This window comes from Emydura macquarii, unplaced genomic scaffold, assembly GCF_026122565.2.
Source record: "Emydura macquarii macquarii isolate MOO-44397 ecotype Brisbane River unplaced genomic scaffold, CSIRO-AGI_Emac_v2 contig_2297, whole genome shotgun sequence".
NCBI lineage: Eukaryota > Metazoa > Chordata > Testudines > Chelidae > Emydura > Emydura macquarii.
This window is the reverse complement of record NW_027132434.1, coordinates 1,110,231-1,129,648: the sequence shown is the minus strand read 5'-3', so window position 1 is coordinate 1,129,648 and position 19,418 is coordinate 1,110,231. Positions and strand designations below refer to the sequence as shown.

General features: G+C 43.6%; 2 protein-coding genes across 10 annotated transcripts in view; one reads left to right on the top strand and one right to left on the bottom strand.

Annotated features, from left to right (window-relative positions):
• Positions 1 to 17,772, bottom strand: part of RARS2 (arginyl-tRNA synthetase 2, mitochondrial) — a 71,523-nt gene extending 53,751 nt beyond the window's left edge. For both annotated transcript variants that reach the window (XM_067560711.1, XM_067560712.1), the window contains exons 1-3: positions 17,585 to 17,772; positions 8,467 to 8,540; positions 2,810 to 2,915 (exon numbers count right to left, since the gene is read on the bottom strand). In XM_067560711.1, the coding sequence (XP_067416812.1) occupies positions 2,810 to 2,915; positions 8,467 to 8,540; positions 17,585 to 17,623 (219 nt within the window). In that variant the 5' untranslated portion in view covers positions 17,624 to 17,772. The remainder of the gene's footprint in view (positions 1 to 2,809; positions 2,916 to 8,466; positions 8,541 to 17,584) is intronic.
• A 156-nt stretch (positions 17,773 to 17,928) lies between these two features.
• ORC3 (origin recognition complex subunit 3) overlaps positions 17,929 to 19,418 on the top strand; it is a 92,237-nt gene continuing 90,747 nt past the window's right edge. For all 8 annotated transcript variants that reach the window (XR_010922075.1, XR_010922072.1, XR_010922074.1 and 5 more), the window contains exon 1: positions 17,929 to 18,042. Coding sequence is in view for 4 of the 8 variants with exons in the window: in XM_067560710.1 (XP_067416811.1) it covers positions 17,929 to 18,042 (114 nt within the window). In the remaining 4 variants the exon portion in view is untranslated. The remainder of the gene's footprint in view (positions 18,043 to 19,418) is intronic.

Sequence of the window (19,418 nt, the reverse complement as noted above, 5' to 3'; positions counted from 1 at the left end):
TTTGTATTTATCAACATTAAATTCTTTTGTCTTTGCCTAGCTTGCTTAGATTTTTCTGAAGTTCTTCACAGTCCTCTCTGGTCCTGACTAACCTAAAGAACTGTGAGAGACAAGGTAGGTGATGTAATATCTTTTATTGGACCAACTTGTTAGTGAAAGAGACAAGCTTTTGAACTCCACGAGCTTTTCTTCAGGTTTTTTAAATAACTTCAGCTCTTCTAACTAGCTGTGTCATTTGCAAATTTTGCTAGCTCACTACTCAACCCTCTTTCCAGATAATTAATATATATATATGAACACAAAACCTAGTACAGAACTTTGAGGCACAGCACCTGCCATTAATCTTTTACCATAATGAAAACAGACCATTTTATCCTACTCTTTGCTTTCCATCTTCTAGCCAGTTTTTGACTTATGACAATATTTTGCCACTCACACCATGATTACTTAACTTCTTTAGTAGCTTTGCGTAGGAAACTGTCAAAGGCCTTTTGGCACTCTAAATACTTTTTGTCAATCTATTCTTCTTTATCCACTACATTACTGAAATGTTCAAAGACTTCTAAGAGATTAATGAGGCATGATTTTTCTTTGTAGAAACAGTGGTGATTAGGCCCTATCACATCATGATCTGCCAGATGTTTTGTTATTCTGTTTGCAATAAAAATTTCAACCAATTTGTCAGGTACAGATGTAAGGCTTATTGGTCTGTAATACCCTGGATCACATCAACATCTTAAAATATAGGTACAGAATTTGCTACCCTCCAAACATCTGGAACAATAACTGTTTTTAAATGAAAAATTACCTATTTTTATTAGCAGCTCAGCTACATCATTCTTATACCCTTTCAGAATCATGGAGGTACCATCACGGCCTGGTGACTTATTGCATTTTAAATCATCAAATTGCTCCAACAGCTCTTCTTCTGTTACCCCAATTTCAGAGACCACCCCATCTTTGTTACCAGAAAAGAAAAGGTCCAGGTTGGGATCTCCCCAGTGAAGACTGACCTGACGCCCGTGACAGGGCATACCAGCCCGCAACACTGCCTCTTTAGTGAGACTAAACTTGGCGAACTCAATTTCTTGTTCTTGATCTGGAGACCAGTGCTAATAATATATTTGTATTTTTACAGCTTAGGAATTACATCCATAGAGATTCAATTGTGTGGTCCTCTCAGTTCAGCATTTTTACCTCACTATAATATATGGAATCCTTGAAATACAGCTTTATTCTCCCACTTCTTTGGCCTAGTCTGTCCTTCCTGCATAGTTTGTAACCAGGTATTACAATATCTCTAACAGTTTTTGTCATTCCACCACTTCTCCAGAACACCTACTATATCAAGATCCCTGTTGATTGCAAGGCAGTCTATTTCATCGATTTTTGCTTCTAAACTTCTTCCATTTGTATACAGATATTTATAGTCTTGACTAGTTGCCTCTTTTTATCTAATCCCTTATTTTGACACCCTGATTTTACAGAATGTATAACTCTGTGTTCTTATCCCATCCCTGTTCTAATTCAGTTGTAATTTGCATTCTACCCATCCTTAGATACATAGATACTACTGTATTACTGACCTCTTTAGCAGATGTCTCTGTCTGATTTATGTGCACCTTTAAGCTGCTCTAAAACCATCTTAACTGGCCAATGGAGGATTCTCCACACATAGGGGGTATTCTTACATGGTGTATAGCATTGATATTGGCTCCTACCCCAACCTTTTGTTGGTCACCAGTGTTGGGGGTAGGGTGGGCTCCTTTACTCTCAGCTGATATCAAGCTTCCAGAATAGCCCTTTGGGGCCACTGGCAGCCAGTGTAAATCAGAACAGGCTTTAGCCTTTGTCTCCGCACGTTTAAGCTACAAAAAGTACTCCTTGGCCACAGCCTATGATCTGTACCAGTTACATCTTCCCTCAGTCATCTCATCCCATACCCAGATAGTGTTACCTTTCCTCAGATTCTCACTTGCCAAACCTCTTGTTTTTGCTGCTTTTCTCTTAACTCTCTCCAGCCTGTTGGAAGTGTAGTGTCAAAACTGAACACAGCATCCTAATGAGGCCTACCCAGCACTCAATCATTACTTCAGTTGTTTTTACATGTGACACTCCTATAACTCATTCTTAGCATTTACCCATTTTTTGACAAAACTGCATGGGTAATGTATTCAATCTTGCACAATGACATTCTTCTGTAGTATTTACATACAACTTTCTATGTTTGTACCTTTGATTATTCCTATTTATGCATATTAGTTTATATTTGTCTTTACTGAATCTTTTTTTCATGGTAATCCATTTCTCCAGTATATTAAGATCAGTATTGTATCAGTATTAAGATTGTATTGAAATCCTATTTGCCAAAGCATTAGTGATACTTATCAGCTTCGTATCATCCAAAGACATGACATGTTCTCTAAACAATTAAGGAGACTATTTAATAGTATTGGACTCAGAATGGACTCTGTACGCACTTTACATGCCACTCACAATGTCAAACTGAACAATTGATAATTAATTACTCTCAGGTTATTTTTGTTTTAAATCAAACTGTGATGTCATTTTATAGTACTCTCATCTAACCCTGTTTCTCTAATTTCCCATGAAGATGTCATGTGAAACTGGGTCAAATGGCGTATTAAAGTAAAGCTGCCGTTATTCTACACTCACTCAAATGGGTGCAGTTGTCACTGGAATCAATAGCTGTTTTTGTGTGAGTACCATTTTCTCTAAGGAATTTGCTACTTTTCCTTTACCTAATAAGTTCGTTATTGTATCAGAGAAGCTTACTGTGCCCGAGTACCTTCTCCGCTAGCCTCTGAGTTTGAAGCTGAAGATCTGGCTTTGAGTGATCACTAGACTTGTTCTCTATCACAGAACCTACAAAGAACTGGAAATCAGCACCTGGCCTGGAGAAAGACATAAAATATTAAGATTAGGAAAAACAGAGTTTGCTGTTACTAAAATTTTTTGAAATGCTGGGGAAATGTACTAAATGTTAATAATCCAATTTAGTATGGAATAATTCCATTTAGGTATTCACTCAAAGTCTTCATTTCAAACTTCATGTCAAACAACAAAAAAGCATCAACAAACATTACAGTACATGTATCAAAGGGTATGTGCTGCTTAGGAAAGACAGAAATAAAGGCAAAGCTGGTGGAGTAGCATTGTATATCAATGATGAGGTAGACTGTGAAGAAATTAGAAGTGATGGAATGGATAAGACAGAGTCTGTCTGGGCAAAAATCACATTGGGGAAGAAAGCTACTAGAATGTCCCCTGGGATAGTGCTTGGGGAGTGCTACAGACCACCGGGATCCAATTTGGATAGGGATGGAGACCTTCTTAATGTTTTTAATTCAGTAAATACCCCTGGGAATCATGTGATTATGGGCGACTTTAACTTCCCAGATATAGACTGGAGGACAAATGCTAGTAATAATAGGTCCCAGATTTTCCTGGATGTGATAGCTGACAGATTCCTTCACCAAATAGTTCCTGAACCAACAAGAGGAGGTGTCATTTTAGATTTGGTATTGGTGAGTAGTGAGGACTTCATAGAAAAACTGATTGTAGGGGACAACTTTGGTTTGAGCAACCATGAGCTAAATGAAAGGATAAACAAAAAGATCTGTGACTAGGGTCTTTGATTTCAAATGGGCTAACTTTAAAAAATTAAGGGAATTAGGGAAGTGGACTGGACTGAAGAACTCATGGATCTAAAGGAAGAGGAGGCTTGGAATTACTTCAAGTCAATGTTGCAGAAACTATCTGAAGCCTGCATCTCAAGGAAGCAGGGAAAAATTCATAGGCAAGAGCTGTAGACCAAGCTGGATGAGCAAGCATCTCAGACAGATGATTAAGAGAAAGTAGAAAGCCTACAAGGAGTGAAAGGAGGGAGGGATCAGCAAGGAAAGCTGTCTCCTGGAGGTCAGAACATGGAGGGATAAAGTGAGAAAGGCCAAAAGCCAAGCAGAGTTGGACCTTGCAAAGGGAATTAAAACCAATAGTAAAAGGTTATATAGCCATCTAAATAGGAAGATAACAAAAAAAGAAGAAGCACTAGCACTAAGAATGGAGTGGAAGTTAAGGATAATCTAGGCATGGCCCAATATCTAAATAAATACTTTGCCTCAGTTTTTCATGAGGCTAATGAAGAGCTTAGGGATAGTGGCAGGGTGGCTAATGGGAATGAGGATATGGAGGTAGAAATTACCACATCTGAGGAAGAAGCCAAACTCGAACATCTTAATGGGACTAAATCGGGGTCCCAGATAATCTCCATCCAAGAATATTAAAGGAACTGGCACATGAAATTGCAAGCCCATTAGCAAGGATTTTTAATGAATCTGTAAACTCAGGGGTTGTACCATATGACTGGAGAATTGCTAACATAGTTCCTATTCTTAAGAAAGGGAAAAAAAGTGATCCTGGTAATTACAACCCTGTTAGTTTGACCCTAGTAGTATGCAAGGTGTTGGAAAAAATGTTGAAAGAGAAAGTAGTTAAGGACATCGAGGTTAATGGTAATTGGGACAAAATACAACATGGTTTTACAAAGGTAGATTGTGCCAGACCAACCTGATCTCCTTCTTTGAGAAGATAACTCTTTTTTCTAGACAAAGGGAATGTAGTAGATCTAATTTACCTAGATTTCAGTAAGGCATTTAATACAGTTCCACATGGGAAATTATTAGTTAAATTGGAAAAGATGGGGATTAATATGAAAATTGGAAAATAGGTAAGTGTAGCGAGGGGGCATGGCCTCCCTCAGAGACGGACAGGAAGGGATGGTCTGATGCCTGGTGGGCGGAGCCAGAACAACCCTGCCCACTCCACTGGAAGTTGAGGGGCGAGACAGAAAATATAAAAGGTGAGCCAGCTAGCTTAGTTTGGAGGGAGCTGCTGGAGGGGAAGGATGTTTCTCCACCGGTGCTGCTGTCCCAGTCTGACTACTGCCCTGCTGGGGAACTGCCAGAGCCACCTGCCTGTGACTAGGAGGAGCTGCCTGCTGGGAATGACCTAGAGGAGCTGCTGGCTGCCTCTGATGCTGAGGGCCTGTGGGCCCTACCCCTGGCCATTTATCCCGAGGAGACTGAAGGCAATGCCGAGGCCCAGTTACTCCAGGGAAAGGGGGAAGGAAGGAGCCCAGAGGAGCCGGATGACTGTCCGGTTGTGTTGTGTCCTGCAGCCATATTGGCAAGTTGTGGCTGGAGCCCCGCTGACCCAGTGACAGAACACTGCCACTGATAGGGTCCTGGGCTGGGACGCAATGGAGTTGGTTGGGCCTGCGTCCTGCTCCCCTCTTTCCCTTTTTCCTTGGGGTGGTTGCCTCATCCCAGCCTACAAAGCCTTGGAGACCTAGAGACTGCTTACTCACCCCGCCCTGCTTGAGGGTCTGGGGCTAGAGACTACTTGCTTGCTCTGCCTAGGGCTAGAGCCTGTGTAGATGCCAGTGGCCTGCAGAAGGGGACCAGTACCCCTGCCCAAATGCTAATTCCCCTGTTTAGTTTCTGCACTCACACAAGCCCAGTAGCGAAGGGACGTGGCATCCCTCCCAGACGGACAAGGAGGGACAGCCTGACCCCTTACAATAAGAAACTAGTTAAAGGGGAGACTACAATGGGTCATAATGAAAGGTGAACTATCAGGCTGGAGGGAGGTTACTAGTGGTGTTCCTCAGGATCGGTCTTGGGACCCGTCTTATTTAACCTTTTTATTACTGACCTTGGCACAAAAAGTGGGAGTATGCTAATAAAGTTTGCGGATGACAAAGTTGGGAGGTATTGCCAATCCAGAGAGAGACTGGGATATCATACAAGAAAATCTGGATGACCTTGTAAACTGGAGTAATAGAAATAGAATGAAATGTAATGGTGGAAAGTGCAAGGTCATGCATTTAGGGATGAATAACAAGAATTTCTGCTGTAAGCTGGGGACGCATCAGTTGGAAGTGACAAAGGAGGAGCAGGACCTGGGAGTATTGGTTGATGCGCCTCCAATGTGATGTGGCCATGAAAAAAGCAGGTCTTAGGATGCATCAGGCAAGGTATTTTCAGTAGAGATAGGGAGCTGTTGGTACTGTTATAAAAGGTGCTGATGAGACCTCATTTGGAATACTGTGTGCAGTTCTGGTCTCTCATGTTTAAGAAAGATGAATTCAAACTGGAACAGGTGCAGAGAAGGGCTATTAGGATGATCCGAGGAATGGAAAACCTGCCTTAAGAGAGGAGACTCAAAGAGCTTGGCTTGTTCAGCCTAGCCAAAAGAAGGCTGAGGTGAGATGTGATTGCTCTCTATAAATACATCAGAGGGATAAATACCAAGGAAGGAGAGGAGTTATTTAAGTTCAGCACCAGTGTGGACACAAGAACAAATGGATATAAATTGGCCATCAGGAAGTTTAGACTTGAACTCAGATGAAGGTTTCTAACCATCAGAGGAGCGAAGTTCTGGAACAGCCTTCCAAGAGGAACAGTGGGGGCAAGAAACCTAGCTGGCTTCAAGACTGAGCTTGATAAGTTTATGGAGGGGATGGTATGATGGGACAGCCTAATTTGGCCATTAACTGATATTTGTCTACTAGCAGTAAATATGTTCAATGGGATGTTAGATGGGGTGTGTTCTCATTTACTACAGAGAATTATTTCTGGGCATCTGGCCGGTGAGACTTTCCCACATGCTCAGGGTTTAGCTGACTGCCATATTTGGGGTTGAGAAGGAATTTTCCCCCAGGGAAGATTGACAGAGGCTCTGTGGGTTTTTTGCCTTCCTCTGCAACATGGTGCATGGATCACTTGCTGGTAGATTCTCTGTATCTTGAAGTCTTTAAATCATGATTTGAGGACTTCAGTAACTCAGTCATAAATTAGGAGTCTATTATAGGAGTGGGTGGGTGAGGTTCTGTGGCCTGCATTGTATAGGAGGTCAGACTAGATGATCATAATGGTCCCTTTTGACCTTAAAGTCTATGAGTCTAACATGTTTGCATGTCCCCAATATCCTTTGAGAAGAACGACAAGAGCATATTACAATTTCATATGAGCAATAATGGAACTCTTAACAGATATTTTTCCAATTACCACTTGTTAATTTCAGTATCTGATTAAAAGGAATATCAATATATTTTTAGGTAGACCAGTGAAAAGGTAAATGACGCTGCAGTCAGCTGTTGACTATTATGTGTGACCTTCACAAGCATAAAGGAGAAAAGACAAAATTGAACAATTTGTGATGCCTGTAAGATACTGGCTAAGGAAAAAAATATTCAATAATGCAATCACACAACCTGTGCAAAAATATTACTTTCCTAAGACTTTTCAGAAGGTCTCTGATCTTTAGTGGTTTGCAAAAGCCAAGTCTAACAAGTAAACAATATTTCACAAGTATATAGTCAGCACATTATATAAAATACCACAGTATAGAAAATGCAACTGTGTTAGCATTTTTCAATCACATCATGCACATGGGAAATAAAAGCTGTTATAAGGCAAAGACTACTTACAGAACAGCTAGAGTAGGTGGAATTAGTTGGTTAGCTAGTTTAAAGGAATCCATTTTTTCTTTGTCAGGCAAACTGTCTGGAGTAAAGGTTAAGGAAATGGTACTAGAATCTCCCATCTCCAACTGCTGTGCTGCATGCCATGTGCTTTACAGTTCTCTGCTCCAGCAGTGGCTGCACTTTGGTGATGCTATTTTTATTTAGGGCCTGATCCTATAAACATTACTGCAGAAGGGCTCTGATCCAGCAAAATAGTTAAACATAAACTTTAAGCATATGAATAGTACAACTGACATCAATGAGACTACTCACTTCTATGCCAGATAGTAGGCATTTGTAGGACAAAGAACACAGTGTAGAGAGAATTCTAGGATTCTTCTAGATTGATGCTATCGAACATGTACCTGGCTATAGAAAGGCCCAACCTACAATGATGCATGGATAAATGTACAATTAACTTTTTTCATTCTTCCCCTAATTACTGTATTCCCCTTGTATATGATTGAAGGGCATAACACTTTATATTAAGAATTCTTTCACTGGTAATAAAATCCAATTTACTTTTTGCATCTCTCAGACAGGACAATGAAAATCAATATGAATGTCATTCTATTCCTAATCATTTTTACTTTCAGATTTTAGTGCTATAATATTTGCATTTCAGGTACTACAGTGGGATATTTATTTCAACTGGATTTTTTTTAAAAGTCAGAAATGATTGTTAGTTTTGAGTTTCATAAAAGCTTGCTTTGAAAAAAAATTAAATGGTGAGCCAGATTTAAGTTAAGCATTTATCTAAAATTGACTGGGATAAATACAAATTATAATCTTCATATTAACCAGTACTGTTTGATTTTCTGTATTCATATTTCCCTAAAACCTCACTGAGATCCTGCAGTGTTATGCACCACAAAAAACAACTTAGTTTATTAGAACATAAAATATAAATACCTTACCGTTTTTTGGACACAGGAACTGCAGATATCGACTTTATCAAATTTTCTGGTGGCAGGTTCAAAACCCTTGAAAGCTAGATTTGAAATACAGATCAAAACTATAATAAGAAAGGTTTTCAGTAAAGATATTCCCTGTTTAGGCTCCAATGTGGATGTGGCATATATTTTTATAAATATATTGCCATCCAGACTGGTGGGGAAAATATTTTAGCTGAAGCTATTTTAAGATCAGTTTTTAAAAATATGTTACAAACACAGCCAATGATAAAATATAGAGGACACCTTAGAGAAAGCTGTACTAATCAAAACATGCAGCTCTAAACCCCTTTTATTTGTAGAAGGAAGACTGCAGAGACCTGTTTCTTGGAATGGAAAAGATAGTTGATATTAAAATAGAATATATTTATTGCCAGGAAGATGAATGATAATCAATTGCTGTCCCAACTTAAGACATTTTTCATGAAGGTAACTGAATAAATGGTACCTTCAGTCCTACTGGGTTATATTTAGCCCTAGTTGAATTCTATTGCAGTCAATGGAGTTGCACTGCACTTACTTAGCCCAAGGATGAATTGGTCCTGTGATGTGAAATTCCCTGCAAAAAACATGCCAACCAACAAGTGGCTAAGAAAAGCAGCAGACACATTTTGGAAAGCTAATTTGCTAGAATATCAGATTCCTTTTGTTAAAAAAAAATCCTAAAAATAGAGAATATTCTTGTGACTACAATTTATTTTTGGTAGTAATCATTTAACAATGTTAACTGGAAAACAACCCCCCTCCAGTTTGGTTTACACTGAAATATGATAAGCAAAACTGACAGAACATTCAAATTTATCCCCAGGTCAATAAGAAAACATTGCACTGGAAAAAAGAAGAGAATGAATAAGTACTTCAAGGTTAAGAGCAGTCAGCTTTTGCTAGAAATACATGTATACACCTAAATTCTGTTTTAAAATTGTAGTTGAAAAGTAGCATATTTAAAAAAAAAAACCAATCAACTGCTGTGTTGTTAGACAATCAACACAAAAAGTAGTAAACTGGAATTTTTAAATTCTGCATTTAAAAATTCATTACAGATTTCAAATATTTGAAACAGTCAAGCAACAAAGAAAAACTGAGCAATACTCATAAAAATAAAGAATGATCCATGGAATAAAATAAAACCCTATGATCAGAAAGTGAAGTACAAGGAATTACTAGATTTGTTGCTTGAATAAGAGGGGCATAGAGGTCACCCAAACATACTTACCTTTCATTGAAGATCTCAAAGCACTTCACAAAGGCAAATAATGCCCTGATCTTGCAAGCTTATCTATGGCAAGCAGACCCCTGTGAAATCTACAGGGTCCTAGATGGAGATTAGGGTTTGTTACTCCTGCTGGAATTCTGTGCCACTGTGCATTGCAGAATTTGCACAGAATTAATGTTCCCCTCAGAATTTCATTTTTTCACACAGAATTTGTCATTTCCACCAAAATGCTTCCTTTTTCATGTTTTAAATGTATTACCTACCTATAGGTAATGTCTTTGCATGCACATCAGCACTCCTGCTGTATAAGCAGCAAGTCTAGATGTAAAAATCTTATGGTGTACTATTAAATTAGGCTGGTCATGACGTGTATGAAGCAGTCAATACAATGTCAGGACAAAGTACTTCCCCTCCGGAAACTAAGGGGTTTTGGTTAGTGAACCATGTACCTGGCCCAACCCACAAACACCCACTCGCCTCTAACACACATTCTACCCTAAGTCTCCCTTCCCCATGCTAACCACCCACTATACTAAAACTAAACTACCGCTAATTCACCAACCCCTTTCCTGTACAAGGGCATGACGCAAAAATCTTTCAATACACATAGAAGCTTGAACTTGGTCAAGACATGACAGACAAACACAAAACAGTCCTCAAGGATGCTAGCATCCTCTTAGGCCAGGTCATTACAATACTTTTGTATAATGATTGTTTAAATGAAATATTTAATTTCACTGAAACAGAAGATAATTACCAAGATACATCAAGTTCTGTATTAATATACCTAGAAAGGAATTTATTTGTCAAAAAACATTTTCTGAACCTTTTTTGTTGTCTGTATTGTTACAGACATACTTGCTGCCCATAGGAATCTGAACAAGAGCAGTATATCTAAGCAGTTTCAGGGGTTTGTCTACATGAAAAATTGGTAGGTGCTCTTATTTTGAATTTTAGATTAAATGGATTCCTTTAATCCATTTAAAATAAACTGAAATATTTGATAATGGACTTTTCAGTCTAACAGACAATGGCTGGAAGTTGAAGCTTGACAAATTCAGAGGGGAAATAATGCAGACATTTTTAACAGTGAGATGAAGGTAACTAACCAATCCTCCAATTTACCAAGGGGTTGCCGTGCATTCCCTATTGCCCTCCATTTCTAAATCAAGATGGGCTGTTTTGCTAAAGGAGAGGCTGTAGTTCCAGAGGAATGAACACAGGGAAGTTCCGTGGCCGGTGGCATTCAGGGGCTCAGACAGAAGATCACACTAGTCCCTCTAGGGTAGGCTGACCAGCCATCTCCGATTGCCGGGGACAGTCCCCAAATTAGGTACTCTGTCCCTGGCAATAACCTGTCTCCAGAAATGTCCCCGGTTGGCTTTGTCACCAAACAGTGGTTTAAAAATGTGGCAAAATTGTAATAAATAAAATGTGACACAAATAATAAAATGTAAACCTCTGCACTACACTTCAGATTTTACTCATGTTGAAATCATAGGTCTATGAATATGGCATAAATACAGTATATAATTAGCTTGCTCAGTTATACCTGGTCTATCTCTCTACATGTTGCTGTAACTATGGCTACAAGGCTGTCACATGCTAAGGTCAGTTTGACTGCGCATGTGGTGTCAATGATGATTGCAGAACTGCTGTGGTGTTGTCCAAGAAACGTTAAGTGTTACTTCAACAACCAACTACAAAAAGAATTTTCTTTCTTGTAACCAACTGCAAAAGAAACATCTGTCTTATGTACAATATGCCATTCCATATTCACCATTTCCAGGGGAGGCAGGACATCGATAAAAGAACACGAAGGTACAAGTAAACACAAATCCACCCTAACTGCCCGTGATGGTAACTTCAAAACTTCAAGTTCTGTAACTTCATTTTTTGTAAAGTTGAGCTGACACAGAGTGAATATGATCTTGCTACACAAGAGGGAATGTTTGCTTATTACACCATTCATCACAACCACAGTTTAAGATCAATGGACTGTACCTTGAGTTTAAATAGAAAATTCTACAATCCCAAATTTAGTTGTGCGAGCACAAAGTGCGATGTAATTATCAAAAATGTATTCGCACCTTGGGCAACAGATGAACTGCAACATGATCTGAACAATGTTAAGTTTGTATCACTTTCAGTTGATGCATCAAACCATGGACATGTAAAAATGTTGCCTCTCTTGGTTCGTTACTTCAAGATATACGATGGAAGCACGTCCATGGAGACAAAACTACTTGATTTTGTTGAACTAAAAGGTGAAACAGCTGAACTAATTGCAGCAGAGATACTCGCTGTTATAGAAAAGTTTCGGGTGGAAAATAAGGTTGTGGCTTTCTCTGCCGATAATACAAATGCAAACTTCAGCAGGCTAGACAGACAAGGGAGAGAAAACATGCACACAGTGCAAGGCAGCCTTGACTTCAGAGAGGTGATAGGCCTCGGATGTCCCGCTCATATCGTTCACAACTGTGCCCGAACTGCACTGGATACAATCCTAGTGGATGTTAAATATATATTTTTCAAGATTTTTTGACATTTTCTCAATTTCACTGTTCAAGTTGAAAGACTGAGGAGTTTTTGTGAGTTTGTGGGGCAAGAATACTAAACTTCCTGGGGCACAGCAATATCAGGTGGCTCTCAATGTTACCTGCTTTAGAAAGAATACTTCTATTATATGAGCCGCTTAAGTCATTTTTTCTCTCAAAAGAAAAGTGTTCAGTTCTTTGGAAGATATTTGAAGACCCGATGACTGAACTCTGGCTCACTTTCATTCAAGCTAATCTGTCACTTTTCCGTGACACAATAAAATTGCTGGAGGGGGAAGATCGCTGTGCAGTGGAATCTGCTGACATCCTTAACAATCTGGAAGAGAAGTAGTCTGCAAAGTATGAGGAAGACTTTGTGCCAGGTTTAGTGAGGCCTGGTTTACACTAGAGAGTTTTGTCGACAAAATAAAATCACCTTGACGAGAGGCATAGATCTTTTTGCAACTAACTTTTAGTGACTAAAGTGTCAGTGTACACACTGCTGTATGTTTTTGCCGCAGTAAATGGCCTCCGGAAATGTCCCACAATGCCAATCCTGACCACTCTGGACAGCCATTTGCACTCTGCTGCTTTGCAGCCATCCACGCTTCTCCCTATACAGTCGTGGGAAGTTTGAAATTTTTATTCTACTTCCTGCTTGGGCGGCATGGAGAGCTTGCATCTCATCTTCCCAGCTGACCATTCCAGCTCCACGCAGCAAACTCTCTCCCGCTTGAAGCACACCGGAGCTGCTGGACCTGATCAGTATTCGTGGGGAGTCTGCCGGGCAGTCCCAGCTCCACTCTAGCCAAAGGACCTTTGATACCTATGGTCAGATTTCTCGTGCCATGGCAGAGAAGGGCTATGAGCGGGACATGATGCAGTGCTGAGCTAAAATCAAGGAGCTGTGGAAGAGCCACCACAAGGCCAGGGAGGCAAACTGTCACTCTGATGCGGAGCCAATGAGCTGCCACTTCTACAAAGAGCTGGAATCCATCCTCAGTGGTGACTCCATATCCACCCCCAAGACGCCTGTAGACACTTCCATAGCCCTGAGGCCACCAGATACTGGACTGAACCCTCACAAAGAGGTCATTGATGAGGAAGTGGATCTGAAGGATGACCCGGAGGTGGGGAACATTTCAGTTGCTGAGATTGGGAGTCTGGAGCTGTTCTTGACCCCAGAAGGCTACAGCCAGCCCCAGTCCTTCAGCTCAGGTGCTCAGGAAGCCGGAGAGGGGAGCTCTGGTAAGTATTTGGAAGCTGATGCTGCTTGTGTACTGGAGGCATGGGGGCCCTTAGCTTGGCTAAAACATACAGGTTCTTGAAGGGATAGAAATGCACAGGAGTAGCTGTGTTTGCATGTGCTTTCCATTCCCTTACGCATCTAGACAGTATGGCTGAGAAGCAAGTTAATGCACGCTGAGATTTCGCAGGTATCCTCCGGTGTGACCTCTAGGAAACTTTCTTGGAGGTACTCCCTAGGAATCTGAGGCAGAGAATCAGGGAGAGCAGCTGTGTTTCTGCCCCCATTGTAGGTCACTTTTCCATGCCAATTGGCAATCATTTGAAGGGGGTCCAAAGCAGCGCATAGTTGTGCAGCATAGGGACCTGGATTGAAGCTGCTCGTGTGGAGGAGATGCATCCTAGCATCCTTGCTGACTCTAAGGAGTGAGATATCTGCTAATATGGCCACTGCCTGTGGAAAATAGTGGCACAATTTGAAATGTTTTCCCTATGTACCTACATTTATGCCCCAAGCGAGCATCCAGAACCCAGAATCTAGACTACTTGGATGGTCTTGGCCCCCCCTCCCCCCCATTCTCAGGCTGACCAAGGAGCTGTATTCTGCACAGGGTGACAGTGAGAATGAGGTGTGTTTCACAGTGATTCATGTGTACCGTTAGGGCACTCACAATAATGGTTTTGTTCATTGTTTCTTGTTCTTACACAGATGTGATCTTTGCAGCCAAGGCCCCTATGCCAGCAGACTGCCTACAACTGATAAGGAAGTGACCCTGGAGAAGCAAGAAGGAGATGTTCCAGGAACTCCTCCGATCCTCTGAGGCATTCAAAAGAGAGAAAAGGGCAAGGAGACAATCAATGTCAGAATCGCAGAAGATGGACAGACATGAACGGAAGGAAAACCAGGAGAGAATTTTAGTTGGCCAGGAGCGCATGCTCAAGGCCATGGAGGAGTAGACAGAACTTCTAAAGACAACAGTGTCATTGCAGACACAGTTCATGCAAGCTCGGCCCCCCCTTCAGCTGCAACAGAACTTCTTTCCCTGCACTCCACCAACTCCCCCTACACATTCCTACCAAAGTCACAGACCATCTTGCTAACCCCTTCATTCCACTCCCTCAGACAGCTATGAGAACGACAGCTGGACTTACACGCAGCTATCATAGTTGGCACTGCCCCCCCACTGCTTTCTCCCCTCTAAGATTTGTTTGTGTTGTGTGCTGTTTTGTGTTTAATAAAAGTAAGCTCTCAAAACAAGAAGCACTCTTTATTTATGTGTTGAACATGATATGTGCACCTACCATCAACACACATGTACAGCTGTATAGTGGTCACAGAATGTCACAGCGCAGTTTCAGAAAAACACCTGATGGGTTCTCATTGTCAAAATGGGCCCTCAATGCCTCCCTTATGCATATGGCCCCCCATTGTGCCCTTCTAATACCCCTGGCTTCTGGCTACTCATATTCAGATGCAAGGTGATCTGCCTCTGTGGTCTACCCAGGGGCAAACTTCTTGCCCTTAGCTTCACATGTATTATGGAGCACACAGCAGGCAGCTATGACCACAGGAATATTGTCCTCATTTAAGTCCAGCCTGCCATAAAGGCATCTCCAGTGCTCCATTATGTACCAAATGCACATTCAACAGTCATTCGGGACCTGCTCAGCCTGTTATTGAAGCATTGCTTACTGCTGTCCAGGTTGCCTGTTTAAGGCTTCATAAGCCATGGCAGTAATGAGTAGGCCAGGTCTCCCAGGATCACTATGGGCATCTCAACATCCCCTATTGGAATCTTTTCGTTTGGAAAAAAAGTCCTTGATTGTAGCTTCCGGTATAGGCCAGTGTTCCTGAAGATACAAGCATCATCACCTTTTCTGACCAACCCACATTGATATCAGGGGAACGCCCACAGTGATCCACAAGCGCCTGGAGAATCATAGAGAAGTACCCCTACCTGTTGATGTACTCCGTCACAAGATGGACTGGTGCCAAAATTGGAATGTGTGCGCTATCTATTGCCCCATCACAGTTAGGGAATCCCATTGTTGCAAATCCATCCACTATGTCACGCACATTGCTGAGAGTCACAGTCCTTCACAGCAGAATGTGATTAATGACCCTGCACATTTAGCAACAGACTGGTAGCCGTCTGAGTTGCCAGCTTTCTCACAGTGATTGCCACACACTTCTCCACTGAGAGGGCAGCGCTCATTCTGGTGTCCTTGCACCACAGGGCAGGGGCCAACTCCACACAGAGTTCCATGAAGGTCACTTTGTGCATTCAAAAGTTCTGTAGCCAGTGCTCATCATCTCAGACCTGTATAACAATGCAATCCCACCACCAAATGCTTGTCTCATGCGCCCAGAAGTGGCGGTTTACCATGTGCAAATGCTCAGTGAATGACAACAGTAATGTTTGTCTGCATGTCACTCAGCAGGTCAGGCTCCTCGGATTCCTTTTCCGATTTATAGCTCATAATGTACTGTGCAACCAGCCACGATGTGTTCAGAATGCTGAAAGCAATAGTGGAGAGTAGTGTGGGATGCATCTTTTCAGATAGAGATGGTGGGTGTGCAGTAAACAGTGGGCAGCCGTTGAAAAAAATGGTGCAAGTCGCTGTCAGCAACGCAATGAATGATGGCATGGAAAGGCAATGCACCATGGGACATTGAGCCAGCACTCATACTGCTCTGCGCTCCTCAACCCAGAATTCCTAGCAGCAGAAGCTGCCGAGTTGCATGGTGGGATAGTTGCCCATGATGCACTGCTCTCACTGTCGATACTACAGCATCAAGTGTGGATGCGTTTTTGTGACAAAACGAGTGCTGTGTGGACGGCGTGAGCGCTGTAATTATAGCGCTTTTTTATCACCAAAAAAACTACTGTCAACAAAACATTCTAGTGTAGACAAGGTTTGAGAAAACTACTAAAGAGCAAGAAGGGGCTGGGGTCTTGTCACACAAGTCATACTTTAATGTTTCTTGATCTTTTTTGACACATCAGTTAAATACATACACGTATGGGGAAAACACACAGACGACCTTAAAGACCTGCACTGTCTGCTTTTGAAAAAAGTGCCTGTAAAGTTTGAGATTGAGAAGGCAGTCGAACTTCTGCAAATGAAATTACCAGATGTAACAAGTGATCAAGATGCTGTGTTTGATTAAGTGACTTTTCTTAATGAATTTTTAAGAGGGAAACTAGGAGAATGAAGTGCATCTGCTATATCGGTTGCTTACAAATGGAATGCAGTCATGACACGTTTCACAGAATCCGAGGTACCCCACGTAGACCTGAAAAAACTAGCTCAAGGGATGCTCTGTCTGCCAGGCAGCAATGCGCCCGTTGAAAGCGTGTTCTCGCTGACGAATGACGTATGGACAGCAGAGAAACTGAGATTCAATATACAAACTGTGAAGGCCATTCTCGTCGTGAAAACGAACTTTAAATTGTCCTGTCTAGAATTGGTGGGAAAACTCACCAAAAACAATTCTCAAGCAGATGCACTAATTGGAGCATTTCTCAGATGAATGCAAGCTTACCCTTCCCTTGTCAGTCTTAAGGATAATACGGGTAAGTATTTTGTCCGTGTTCAGGGGCTGAATGTGAGAAATACGACTCTTCAAGTTAGCCACAGCTATGGATAACACGTGTTCGTAACGTCTGTTTTCACATAACATTTATTTCTCGAAGGCAGTAATTACCCCCTCCCCCAAATACGGCCCCGGGTATCCTACCAAAAATCCGGTCAGCCTACTCTAGGTCTATCCCCAATGGCACGGGCCCGGTTTAAACCGGACTCGGCGCGTCCACACAGCCTCTTGCACCAGTCCAACTCCCCGCGTTCGACATCCCGCCGCGCGCGCGCACCAAGCCGGGCTGCGGGGGCAGCAGCGAGGCCGCTGAGCCGAGCCGCAGAGTCTGGCCTCGGAAGTGGGGCATGTGGGGAACGGTCAGGGCTCGAGCGCGAGGGGCGACTAGACAGCTGGATGCTCCCAACCACACGGCCCCAGAGGGGGAGTTGGACCGTGCGCGCCGGCCGCGGCAGGGAGGGTCTCTGGGGCGACGGGACACACTACCTGAGAGGCGATGCTCCTCCGAAAGGGACAAGCCGCCATGGCCGAGGCGCGCGTGCACCCCCGTCTCCCACCACGCGTGGACTAGCCCAAAGGCAGGAAGTTCCTCAGAGGAACCGTTCGTTCCGATCTCTTCCGGAGGGGGAGAAGGCGGGATTGTACCATCCTGAGGGGGTGTCAAGCCGCTTTCCATTTCCCCTCCCCCCCCCCCCCGCGTTTGAGCCGGGCCGCTCGTAGGGAGTGAGCCATCCCATTGTGTGACTGGGAGTGGGGGGCGAATAGAAGAAAGAGAAGTAGTAGTTTCCAACTGCACAACCGGAGAAGCCTGCCCAGTTCTCGGAGGGCGCATGCGCCAGTGCCTTCTCCTTCTGAACACCAGCTCGGTGGGGTGGGGGTGCCATTATTACCGCGGAAGTCGGGGGCGCGTGGGGGGCAGCATGAGCACGTGGTCCGTTTCCAAGGTGGGTGACAGGCGGTAGAATGCTCGCGCTGGTCGGGGGGCGGGGAGCAGCTCCACCCCCCGCTGGTCCGCGCGCGCGATGGCGGCTGCGGCTGGGCGGTCGCTGGGGAGCCCGGTGGCAGTTCAACGGCGCTTGCGGATAGGGCGTAATCAGAGGGTCCGGGCGGACGCGGGCGGGCGACACGCTCGGCCCGATCTCCCCGTCTGTCCTCCCAGCGACTCGCCCCATTGGAGTCCCCGGTGGAGGCGGGAGCCCGGAGGGGAGAGACTAGGGGAAGTTGGCACGGAAGGGAGGAAAGTGGGGTGCCCCCTCCTGCCCATCCCCGCAGGGACGTGGGGCTGGTGAGGAGCCCGCCCTGCAGGCCAGCATGGGGGCGGCGCCTGTGTGGCTATGGCCCGACCCTCCCTGGGGAAGAAGCAGGTGTTACACTTGGGCCTGGTCGGTACTGGAGAAAGGGGAGGTGTCTGTATTCAAATGATTCTCCCACCCATGTAACTCCCTTGATATGCTGACATCATAACACCTCCTCTAGGGGCTTGTCTACACTTATCTCGGAGAGTCGGCGGCAGTCCACTGGAGTTAGCAAACTATGCAAAAAACTTGCGTAACTTCCATCGACTTCTCTGCTTCCCTTCTGCGCTTCCCTTCTGCGCACTGTCTTCACTGCACTGCGCCGCCTACGCAGCGCTACGCCACTTGAGGAGGTGGCCTTAACACGCCAATTTCTGAATCGACTGAGCGGGTCCTCACTGACCGCTCAGTCCATCCAGAGAAGTTGATCTGATACTGGTGAATTTGCCACCCTCCGTGAATACGTAGCCTAGGAGAGGTGTAGGGCTTATGTCGGTGTAGATAGGGTGATGCAGTGTCAGTGTAGACAATGTGTTCGCTTACATTGGTAGTTATCTGTCAAGAAAACCAGCTGGGAGCAGGGCGAAAAGCCCCTGGGTGGCTGGACCCAGGACAAGAGAAGGCACAGGTGGCTGGGCCTGGCTCCCAGAGGGGAGGGGATAAGCCCTGGGCATCTTCTCAGGCAGCCTTGTCAATTTCATGCTGAGCCCCGAAATTGACAAGGCTGCTTGCTCCTGGCAGGGAACAGGCAGGGGGTGAGAAGCTGGGGTGGCTGGACCCTACCACCCATAGTTGAGTTAAGAGAAATCAGCATAAAAATAAAAAACCAAAGTAGTGTTCAGCCTAAAGTTGGACCTAACTACTATGATCCATGGCTTCATCCCCTCCAAATTAGATTACTAGAACTCACTCTACCTGGGGATAAGGTACATCTCCTACCTCATGCAAAAACTGTCAGTTAAGTATCAAAATCAATGTGAGTACATCATTTCAGAACTCCCTGCATGCCACTGACTCCTAGTTTT